The sequence below is a fragment of the Anneissia japonica genome, unplaced genomic scaffold (genome assembly GCF_011630105.1).
Source record: "Anneissia japonica isolate Jap-2015-1 unplaced genomic scaffold, ASM1163010v1 scaffold287758_len931624_cov196, whole genome shotgun sequence".
Classification (NCBI taxonomy): Eukaryota; Metazoa; Echinodermata; class Crinoidea; order Comatulida; family Comatulidae; genus Anneissia; species Anneissia japonica.
The window spans coordinates 711,572-723,722 of record NW_022722245.1 but is presented as its reverse complement, the minus strand read 5'-3'; the positions used below and the strand labels follow the sequence as shown (position 1 = coordinate 723,722).

General features: G+C 37.9%; 1 protein-coding gene across 1 annotated transcript in view; it reads left to right on the top strand.

The window, feature by feature from the left end:
* LOC117111791 (probable E3 ubiquitin-protein ligase HERC1) overlaps nucleotides 1–12,151 on the top strand; it is a gene marked incomplete in the record, with an annotated part of 172,277 nt that overhangs the window by 107,401 nt on the left and 52,725 nt on the right. Inside the window, 5 exon segments of the mRNA XM_033254783.1 lie at nucleotides 5,124–5,396; nucleotides 5,712–6,071; nucleotides 8,565–8,690; nucleotides 8,775–8,913; nucleotides 9,085–9,266. Coding sequence (XP_033110674.1) covers nucleotides 5,124–5,396; nucleotides 5,712–6,071; nucleotides 8,565–8,690; nucleotides 8,775–8,913; nucleotides 9,085–9,266 — 1,080 coding nt within the window.

The following is a 12,151-nucleotide window of genomic DNA, read 5'->3' as shown; positions in this document are numbered from 1 at the left end:
TTCTAATTTCGTCGGAATTGATCAAAACTCCCTAATGTGCAATTTTTAGAGGAATTTGGCCTACCTCAACAAAATATGCGATTTAAAATCTGAGGTTTTCAGGCACTTTCCCCGGGTGAAAAGGGCATTCAATGGGGAAAGATTTTCCACAGATGGATATTTTCTCCTTGTCCCCCGGTGCTTACGCCACTGCGGAGAACATCTGGCAGCTTAGATTAAATGCGCTATGGACACTTTTTGAAGTGGAGAAGGGGTTGCAGGCCAGGGTATTGTGATATCTGTTCACTATATCATTATAATTTTATGTTCTTCAGAATTCTAATTTTCTAATAGCAACAAAAAAAAAATCAGCTCACGGGTCCTGAAAAGATAGTTTTAGAATTCTTTTTTTTCCCCTTTTGTTGTTGCCCAAGGAAGGGGTCAGGACCCATGACCCCCCTCCCCCAGATCCGCAAATGTGAATTGCGAGAAAATGTAACTTGGTTGGGTACTGGATAAACATTCTCTTTCCCATCCTTCTCCTCTTTCTTCCCTTCTTCTTTTTTTGCATTTCCGATCATACAAAAATCTCCAGACATATATTTTTCGCCAAAAAGTGGGGGGGCCGCCGGCCCCCCCGCTTCCGCCGGCCATGCTAGTAACCGAATTGTAATTCCAGCAAATCTAACTACATATGTACTGAATTTCATTAAGGGCACCAAGGTGTGGTCTGTGCGAAATAGAATTTAAGAAGCAAAGTATGGTGGCATATGACTAAAGAAATTGAAAATTTTTTTAAATCCTAACCATGTCAGTTAGTATGTGGTCGTCCTAGGCCAGAACCTTTGAAACCTACAGAGTTGCCAGAGGGACCCTTGTTTGATTTAGCAGTAGACTTCCCTAATGACAAATTGATGGTGATAACAGACTATTACTCATGTTGGCCGGAGGTTATACTTTTGTGTAAAACTGATGCTGCGCATGTAGTCGAAGCTTCAGAAAGTATATTTAACACAAAGTAGGCCTAGTTATTGCAATAAAGAAATAAGTGAACTTATTTCTATTATTAGGTTTTGGTTTAACCAAAATGAGAAATTTCCTCAAGTAAAAAAAATTGATTTAAGCCAACACTCATTTTAATGATCAATGTTCATGTTCAGTAATGAACATGAACAAAGTGAAGTTGTAAATAATGATTTTATTAACGTTGATGTAAATGATAATGCTGATAATAATGTAAATAATAATGTAAATGAAACTTTAATAGATGTTGATAATATTGTTTCTAATGCTGTTGTTGATCAGCCAGTTATTACTAATAGAGAATCTGTTCCTCCACTTGGATGTTCATCAGGATTGGTAAAGAAACCTTACCTAAATGATTATGTAAATTATAATGTTTACTAAACATTTATATATCTTGGGGGGTGATGTAGTGTATGACCTTGTGACATATAGTTAATTTACATACAAGTGTTGTCACATATAGTAGATAAGCAAACAGACCTCGTGTGCGAGGCAGAATGAACAACACTGTGCTTTAATGAAGACATTGTTGTGTAATGAGCCGACGAGCTTAAATGCGATTAAACTATTGGTTTGGTATTGGACATTTTGTGTGTGATCTTTATTTATTGCCTGGACTTGACAATTGTGTAATTAAGAAATAATGTGACTTATTTCAAATGTATTGTATAGAAAGATTCAATTATTAAAGAGTAGTAGTTCGTCCTTCGTAATCGAAGATGACCAAGATCACAATAGGTGCAGGTAAGTTTCCGCGTTTAAATAAACACAAAAAGTTCCAGAACAGGAAATTCAAATGTTGATATGTGTGCGTTTATGACTTATGAGACCGATGTTTGCTTTAAAGTGTCTGCCACACACTGGGCATTGGTGATCAGTTGTATTACACAGTGTTTTTTCTCTGTCTTTTCTTGCTTCTCATTTTGCGTTTCTGTTCAAACCTCTTTACTCCATCTTGCACAGTGTTTCTCCAAGAAGACCTATCAAGAGCCTGTGTTTCCCATAAGGTCACATCAATGTTGCATTGTTTCAATGATGTTTTCAGTGTGTCTTTGAATCTTTTTTGTTGACGGCCGCAAGTTCTTTCGCCTGAGCTCAGTTCACCATACAGAAGTTGTTTCGGGATATGTTCATCAGGCATTCTAATACAATGGCCTGCCCATCGTAGCTGGTGTTTGTTGCAAATATACTTAACATGTCTGACTTGAGGATAACGTCTGTGTCTGTGTCTGGAATTTTCTGATGCCATTTGATATTTAGGATCCTCCGCAAGCTTACAAGATGGAAGTGATTTAGCTTGCGTGCATGACGTTGGTAAACTGTCCAGGTCTCGCTGGCATAGAGAAGAGCTGTTAATACTACAGCTTGGTATACTCTAAGCTTGGTTTTGATTTTTATTCCTCGGCGCTTCCATACATTTGAGGTAAGTCTTCCAAAAGCAACACTTGCTTTCGCTATTTGACAGTTTACTTCATCGTCAATCTTTCCATTTTGAGATAGTGTGCTGCCAAGGTATGTGAATTTGTCAACAAACTCTTCTACGTTGACAAGAGTAGCTTGAGGAGAGCGTTGTTGGTTTGGTGGGGGTTGAAATAGCACTTTTGTTTTCTTTATATTGATTTCAAAGCCATAGTCGGTGCAGCTATTTGAGAAAGCCTCCAAGTTGTGTTGCATATTGGTGTGGGAGCAAGTTGGTAGTGCAGCATCATCAGCAAACAACAAATCACGAATTTTGGTGGTATTTACCTTTGTAATTGCGCGGAGTCGTCTGATGTTGAAGAGACCACCGTCAAGGCGGTAACGAACATCAACTCCCGGATCTTGCGCATTATAAGCACTAATCAGCATTGCAGAAAATACCATACTGAAGAGAACTGGTGCTAGTACGTCTCCTTGTTTTGTAAAAACAAACAAAAACATCAAAGGGTTTGGAGTGATTGCCGTTGTCAGAGACGAATGCCTTCATTCCGTCATGGAACTGTCGTACCATAGTTATAATTTTGTTTGGGCAGAGTTCTTGATGTTGCTCAATGCATTTCTCCTGGATTTGGCGAGCAGCAAAAATCATGTCCATAGTGCCTCTGAACTTTCTAAACCAACACTGCTCAAGGTGTAAGACTAGACGGTTGAGGATTAGTCGGGCAAATATCTTCCCGGCAATCGAAAGCAGTGAGATACCTCTGTGATTGTCACATATGTGACGGTCCCTTTTGCGCTTGTAGATGTGAATGATGATTGCATTTTTGAAGTCTTGAGGAATGGTTTCTTTTTTCCACATGACCCTGAAGAGGTCTGTTAACTTCAATGCAATAGGTACTGCTGGAATTGCATCGATACCGGGAGCTTTACCGTTTGACAATTGTGAGATTGCTTTTTTGGTCTCCTCAAATGAGGGTTCGTCATTAAGCTTTATGTTAATGTCCATTTGAGGAAGATTATTAATTACTTCTTCATTGATGGTAGATGGCCGATTGTCTGACAATAACATGATCCAGCTGGTGCCAGTGTTTAGAAGGAGGATGCATCCAAGTTGTTTTGTTCCTGAATGGTAGACGAAACACTGTGTTGGTAAGCAATAGGCTGTGTTCCATGCATGTTTTAAGGAGGAGCAAACCATTACTATTGCATTTTCCAATACCTTGTGATCCAAGTGCCGGTTTCCATGCATCATGGTCAGAACCAACTCTTGCATTGAAGTCGCCAAGGATGATGAGCTTGTCGGTGCTATGTGTGTTGCAGATGAGACTATTGAGATCTTCATAGAATTTGTCTTTATTTTCATCTGGATTTGTCACGGTTGGTGCGTAGGCACTAATGATGGTTGCAAATCTTTTCCTTGCTAAAGGAATCCGAATGGTCATCAATCGTTCACTGTAGCCTTTTGGGTGACAATGAAGCTTCTGTAGTAGCCCGTTTTTCATTGCAAAACCAACACCTGCTTCTCTTCGTTGGCCTTTCTCATGTCCCTTCCAGAAGAAAGTATAGCCCGCTCCGACTTCGTTGATTTGCCCTTCTTCCAAGAATCTGGTTTCACTGAGTGCAGCAATATCAACCTTGTAACGTGATAATTCTTTGGCAACCAGAGCTGTTCTTCTCTCTGGTCTTTCAGTATTATATCTGTCAAGTAGTGTTCGGACATTCCAAGTCGCAAGGGTTAATTCAATCCGTTTTCTTTTCCTGTACAGTATTTGTTTTGACCGCAAAGTGGGATCCCCGTCAGGCGCGGTAATCTGACCAGGGGAAAAATGAAGTAGGCAATGTTTAGGGCACCTTTTCTAGCCCCTTCCTCAAGCCATGGAGGTGAGCAGTGCTGTCCTAAATAGGGCTGCTCAGTCGCCCAGGCAGCTGCCGAGTCCTATATCTACTTCAGTTCTACAGGAAGCGACCATATAGCCTGGACCGCCTACGTGTGGTTTTGCAGCTACAGCTCTCAGTGTATCTGCACCTACTGCTTCGCTACTCGTCCCTCGCCGTAGGGCTTGCATGAATGATTGCTTGTGATCTTGACTTGCGCGTAAATTGATTAAAGTGAGGAGAGTTTGCGCTGAATCTGACCTCACTCTCTTTCAGAACTTGAGTTGTCCAGTGGCACAATAGATTGAGACGGCTGGGTTCAAGAAGGATGCAGAAGCTGCCGGAACAGCTGCCGAGTAGACATGCTGTACCGCCTATTGGGCTTCACTCCAGATTTGTTGAGTTGACTCTCATTTTGGCCGCTGGCTGCTTCTAGATAATATGTTCTAGGCACCCTTCTAAATATTGGAGACAGGGGAATTGGCCCTCCCTGCGCCCTTCCACTATTGGTCCCCTCGCCGCAAGTCCAGGGTAAAAAGGAAGCACCACGTGAAGGTTGTGAAAAGGACTTGGGTATGAGAGGCTATAAATCCACAGATGGACTTACATAAATGCCACCTTTTCCAGTATTGACTGGCTGGGACCACGAATTAACGTGAGTGACGCATCATAACCCCCATACGCTTCCCAAAGATTCAATTATTAAAGAAATATTATAGCTGGATGTAACTATAAAAATACTGTAAAACTGCATGAAGTTCTATACATTATGCGCTATATAAATTCATGTATATTATTATCATTATTATTTTTTATTTTTATAGACTGGTGCTGTGTTACAATCTTACTGTGGACCAGGAGCAACACAGAGCATAAACTGGTGTGGGAACTCCGGCGTTGCTGCTTCATTCGCACGTTCCAAGGATGTCGTCATGATCCACTACAACCATGAGTTTTATGTGAAGCACCGTGTCTATGCTGCATCGTGTATGGCACTGCTAAAGCAAAGCATCGTGGGATTGCATCAAGCCCCTTGTCTGGCTGCTCTAATTGAGAAATTGCCCAGAATCCTACAAGAACAATATAATTATGAGAAGGTAAGTGTAGAGATTCCTCTGTTTGTATTCACATCCTATAGGGATTTGAAATTTATAGGAATGAAACAAAGTACTGTACTATCTATGAGCTAAGTCAAGTTATTATAGACTTGTTTTTTGAAAGATTCAGTACTTCAAGCTTCTTATTTTAAGTTGACCTTTGTCATCTCATTGTTTTTGGATTGCATACTCTTTTCCATCCTGTGTCCATATTTCTATTTGGTTCATTCTTCATTTTCTATCTAATTTCTCCACTTATTTGTTTTCATATTCAATGAACCAATGTACTTTTTATCGTTATTGATTTGTTTGCAGTTGTATGTTGTATGTGGTGAGCAGTTGGTTCATAGCTATTTCCTGCAGTACCTTTGTACATTAGCAGTGGCTCTGAATCTTGACCGAGTTCTGTACAATATCCCGACACCTCCTCACCATAAGCCCTCCCTCACAACCTCAACCACGGTCCAGGAATGGAGTTGGCTGGCGTCCTACTGTACAGTCATTAGATCCATGGAAGCTTTGATGAAACGTAGTGAGTTCCCTCTAGAGTTCGCAGCACCCTCAGATGATGAGAGCAGTAGACAAGTTGGGGATGGTATTGCAGCAACTGATAATACGACATGGACTCTGTTAATGGATGAGCAGATTATTACATGGGCTACACAGCAACCTGAGGTATATATATATGTTGCCTGTATATTTAAATTTATTTATAAAGTGACTTGTTCAATGTCAAGCTTCAAATACATTTTCCTACAGCACCATTAAAGACTGGTATAAACTTTTGTCTAATATTAAGCAGTTAAGTAATTTGAGTGAGTTATAAACAAGCTGTGAAGTTGCATCTTGGTAAATGTCTTGTAATTGGTTTTGTTGGTTTTGTTTTACTTATAGGGGAAAAAAATTGTTTCATATCATATTGTAAATTCCCTGTGGCTTCATAGGTTATCCTGGTATTTTTCAATCTCTTTCATGTAACCAAATAAACAACAACAATAACAACAGTTCACTATTTAGTGTTATATAGTGTTAAGGTAACCAACACTATATAGGCCAATTCAACTATACCACTGAACTGAACTTTTACCTCACTAACCCATTAGACACCTGTTGAATGTCTCCTTAATTATTGTATATAAAGTCTTTGACAGGACAATGGCCAATTTGTGACGACAAGCCCAAGTGGTCATTTGATTTATAAAATAAGCTCAATTGAGAGACAGCTTGTTACTAAATATAAGTTAAGTTCTACCCCCAAAGTTGTTATATTATCTGACCAATAGAAACTCCCCAAAATGATGTAATAGTCAAATGATTAGGATAAGGTGATATCTGTCAACCAATCAGAGTAAGTCCACCACACCCCAAGCTTGTATGAAAAGTAAAGTATTAGTTATCTAGAGAAGACTTCCTTCTGATACCTTGAAGGAAACACTACGTCTCACAACGCTACTTGTATAAAAACCAGTAGGTCCACTGATAAGTTTAAGACAACTTAGTATAAAACATACTCCAAATAAAGTAAGACTAGTCATTTTGATTCAATATTTCGATCTTTTATTAGATCATCATCAGGAATGAATGAAGATTCCAACATTAGAAACATATTCCAGAGGTGTTGCAGAAAATTAACCAATGAGAAACAGTCAGTAATGTAGCCAATAAGATTCAGAATTAAGTGTTGGTGATTAAGTATAAAGTATCAATAAGCAAGCTTAATGATGTGATGAAATAAACAACTGGAAGTGAGAACTAGGTAAACAATGATAGTTCTTTGGAGGCTTTCAGTCCATTGTTAGGTAATGGGTTGAAACGTCTAATAGCGAAAGCCTCTTTAAACAATAAATTTGACCAGTTACTAGAACTGTCAATATTCCTAGTGATATGAAAAATCAACCCTAACGAATTATATGGTTTATAATCATCATCAATATCTGGTAAATTGTGTAAGTCAAGTATGTAATTAAATGCATCACAAGATTTAACATGGTCAAAGATCACGCTATTAGGTCGAGATGAATGTTCTTTGAGCCTAGTAATTAAACATCTGTCTTTTTTGCCTATGTACTCACTACTGCAACCAGGACATTTAAAGTGGTATACAACTGAACTTCTGTATTCTTTAGGGGTGTGATCTTTGTTTGAAATAAAATAACTAACTTTCTTATACTGCCATAATGTTATAAACTTTACATTTTTATCAAGATTTCTTTTGATTTTCTTTAGACACCTATGTAGAATTGATTCACCGTGTTTACCAAGATATGGCAAATATACTCAAATTTTAACCAAGTCATCATCATTAACATTCTGTACATTATTACCAAGCCTATAAGATAATTTACCAAATAACTGATAACCACCGATCTTAAGAAAACCACTCTACGTAAATTACTTAAGGATACATGCACCAAAACGATTTTTTCTTATAATAATAAACAATGTGATGGATTATTAATGGGTTCTCCTCATTTCAATAGCTTTACCCCCTGGAACCACAAAATATCATGGATACGCAGTTTGTACACACAGGCTTACAAAATATGTACTCCCGGTGATTCATTACAAAATGAACTCAAACAAATCAAACTATTTATGTCTTGGAATGGCTACCCGAAGAGTTATAAATCGACTATTTGGTAAATTGAGAGACAGCTTGTTACTAAATATAAGTTAAGTTCTAACCCCAAAGTTGTTATATTATCTGACCAATAGAAACTCCCCAAAATGATGTAATAGTCAAATGATTAGGATAAGGTGATATCTGTCAACCAGAAAAAGTCCACCACACCCCAAGCTTGTATGAAAAGTAAAGTATTAGACTTCCTTCTGATACCTTGAAGGAAACACTACGTCTCACAACCCTACTTGTATATATTGTATATATCATGCAGTAGAATAGTAGCATGGATAAACGCTTTGCATTATAACCAGAAGAGATGTAGTCAGTTCAGTTATTGAAAGTAAACCATCTCGCCAATATCAGTACAATATTACATAGTTAAGATCCAGTCTTTGCATCCGGAACATAACATTGGAATCGGGAACACCAACTTGAGCATTACATGGCGGACTGCCATACGTAATACGTAATTATATTATATTATAATTATATTATATTATATTATAATAATATTAGTACCATATTTATGTTGTAATTATTTCTAGGATTGGCAGCTTGGTGGAAAATGTGATACGTATCTGTGGGGTAGTGGTCGTCATGGGCAGATGGCTGAAACTGGACGTAGTGCCATTCTCCCAACACTCACTCCATCATTAAGTAATGTCCAGCAGGTTAGTACCACATAAGCAATATCCAATTTATTATTTTTTACCTCTACATGATAACCTCATCTTTACATTTTGATTTTTCCCCAGATTACTTGTGGTCAGAATTGCACTTTTGTAATCCACCCAAATGGGACAGTTTCAGCATGTGGGGAGGGTAGCTATGGGCGTCTCGGACAGGGTAATTCAGACGATTTGCATTCCCTCACTGTCATTTCAGCTATTCAAGGTGAGAGCGTATTTCATTAATCATGCTACGTTCACCAGCGTTAATATTGTCAAGTGATTACATTGCTGTCATGGCAACAAGTATATTTGCAGACTAGAAGTCAATGGCTATTTGTCTATGAAGTTAATGATTGCTGTTTGTTTACTAATCTTTCTCTCAAACATGTTGCAGGGTTTGTTGTGACTCAACTTGTAACGTCCTGTGGCTCAGATGGACATTCCATGGCGCTGACAGAGAGCGGAGAAGTCTTCAGCTGGGGTGATGGTGACTACGGTAAGCTGGGTCATGGTAACAGTGACAGGCAGCGAAGACCAAGGCAGATTGAAGCATTACAGGGCGAAGAAGTTGTGCAGGTAAAGCTGTCATTAAAAAGGGCAATAACAAATGAAATAACTTAAAAAAATGAAAAAGACAAGAAAAAAAATTGTGTTGGCCATGTTTTGGGACAATCCAAAAAATGGGTAGGTCGATAGGAAATGTTTTTTTTTTTTTAACCAATAATGTCTAAAAAGTAGAAAATACACAAATACAACAATGACAATTTTCAAATCTATATTGAAGAGCAAAACGATCGCATAACACTTTCACATCGCCTACCGTCCAGCCTTTTTAGCTCATTAAAAATATATTTTTTGTTGTGAAAAATAAAAAAATTAATGCCAAATCTCAATTTCGTACATTTTGGTTTGGTCGGACATGGCCAACGCAGTATATTTTTTTATTTGGCGTAATAGCAGTAAAGATAGTAGTTGTTAGTTACAGTTATGTGCAGACTACATTTTTGCAGTTAAGACTACGTACAACCTGCAGTAAGTTGAGACAGTATGGAGAGAATGACTGATGCAGCAAGCTGTGTGTACAAACACTGACACTGATGAACTCAGTTCAGCGCTCAGAGTTTTAGTATTTTATTGTCTGGCTAGTTGTCGGTGGCTCTCTTTTTTGTGCCAACAATCATTCTGAATCCTATCATGTGGGCGTTTAAAACCATCCTTGTTCTAAGGACTGTATTTATTACAGCTAGAAAATAAGGACAATTTAAATAACTTAATGTATGTCAGCTGGTTTGATATATTTTACATTAGTTTTTCTGTAATAACATTTTAAAATAATTCTATATTTGTATTTTGCAAAATAAAGTTTATATACATTATTATATATTAATATGACAGTTATATTTTTTATTTGTCTATATCATTATAATTCTATATTTTATTGAAATATGATCTTGTAAAATGTATAAATATAAACTGGTTTCTATCTCAGATGGCCTGTGGGTTTAAACACTCAACAGTTGTAACAGCTGATGGGAAGCTATTCACATTTGGGAATGGTGATTATGGAAGATTAGGACACGGAAGCACATCAAACAAGAAATTTCCAGAAAGGGTGATGGCGCTTGAGCAGTATGCCATAGGACAGGTGAGGATGTAACCTAATAAACATACTTTATATGTGTCACAGTGTTAGTCAAAGTCAAAGCTCAAGAAATTCCTGTTTTGTTGATTTGCCGACCTCTGACCCGAAACCTTCATTTATAATTATGGGAATAGTTCAACCAATTATTTAAGTTGGTTTAGGCGCGATCTACAAATTATCCCCAACGACAGAAACGCGTCTGGGAAAACCATGTATTACAAACGCGTCTGGGAAAGCGATCGTCTAATTATCGTGCCTCATGAATATTAATAAGCTAGTCGGAATATGTCCCAGACGCGTCTAAACGGGTTTGTGCTGTTGAACGCGTTTGCCATTGTTTCTATTGTTTTGGGCGACAAACGCGTCTGTGTCGTTAGACCAGGCCCCGGTTGAACTACCGTTTTTGTACAATTTAAAATACTGAACAAGTTTTAAAAGTTTAAAGGCTGCATAGTCCTAATAGTTAAATTAAGTGGTAATGACGATAATGGCAGCACATATGCATGTAGGCCTAAGTGCCGTTTGCTCTGTCGGAAAGACCTATCTTCGTTAAGTAGCAGCCTACCAGCTAAGAAGCTGACGACGAACGAAAAAACATTTATCAACTCCCTGCACACATATCACATGCGAACACAAATGGACGCCAGTATTCGCCAAACATTATTCAATAAACTATAGAGAAAATAGAACATCTATTTTCTCTATTATTAAACGTAGGCATCAATATATATTATATACAGCAACTAGGCCTATGCAACTACTGTACAATTAATATTGGGTACCTCGTGTGTGTGGATGTGATCAGTCCAACAGAGTACGCAACATCACGTGACAAATGTCACTGACTGTGTGGCCGGTGTTGATCTATACATGGAGGAAAAAACTTTCCTCCTTGCTCTACAGAAATTCACTTTGAGCGCCGCTCTGACAGAAGTGGGTCAGTTTAGATGCTAACAATAGGACGTTCGATGGAGTGCCTTGATGCCAGTTTAAAGTATGGCCTTGTCTGCCTGCCGGGCGGAGACTGCTGTACAGTTTTTTTAATCTTGCATAAATCTTGTTTTGTATTTTATATATTTTTATTGGTTAGGCCTACTGTTATTTTATGTGTGGAACTGTTTATTGGCTTATGTTAAATAAAAATAATATTGAGTGTTAAAGGCCTATGTTAATGTCAAAATATAAATAAAACATACAAGTGAATGTTTGTGTACCGTTGTATTTCATTAATAGGCCTAATTAGATGCTAATTCTTAACTGACCCAAACAAACATGTAGTGTACAGAAAACAGTATTCAATTCTTATAGGGTGATTCCATGTCAAATCAACCAGTTTCAGAACAAATCCCCAGGTGACCCCTCAGATTTTAATGAAATTTGGTCAGAATGATGATATGTTGCTCATATGAACACATGCAAAATTTGAAAGTCATACTCCATGTCGTTTTTGAGATATGGCCGTTTGAAATTTGCTGGACTTAGTCATTTTATGCACTCGTGAATTGTGAAAAGTGACATTTTGAATAATTTCGGATTTCAGAATGCCATATTTTAGTCAACAGACAAGACAAAGAGCTCAAAGTTGGCATTCTGACTTACGTTTTGCCAAATTTTATGAATCTGCACTCAGATTTAATGTATCATCTTTAGATTTCAAGTTATGATTGCCTAAAGTAGGGTCCAGAATGAGTGATTAAGTTTTTTTGCAATTTTTGGGGTCACCCCGAATGAAAACTAGGGGTAACATGGGCTCCATTCTACTTGAATATAATCTATGGTCACAGGACTACATCCAGAAGTAATAACAATCCCATTAAAG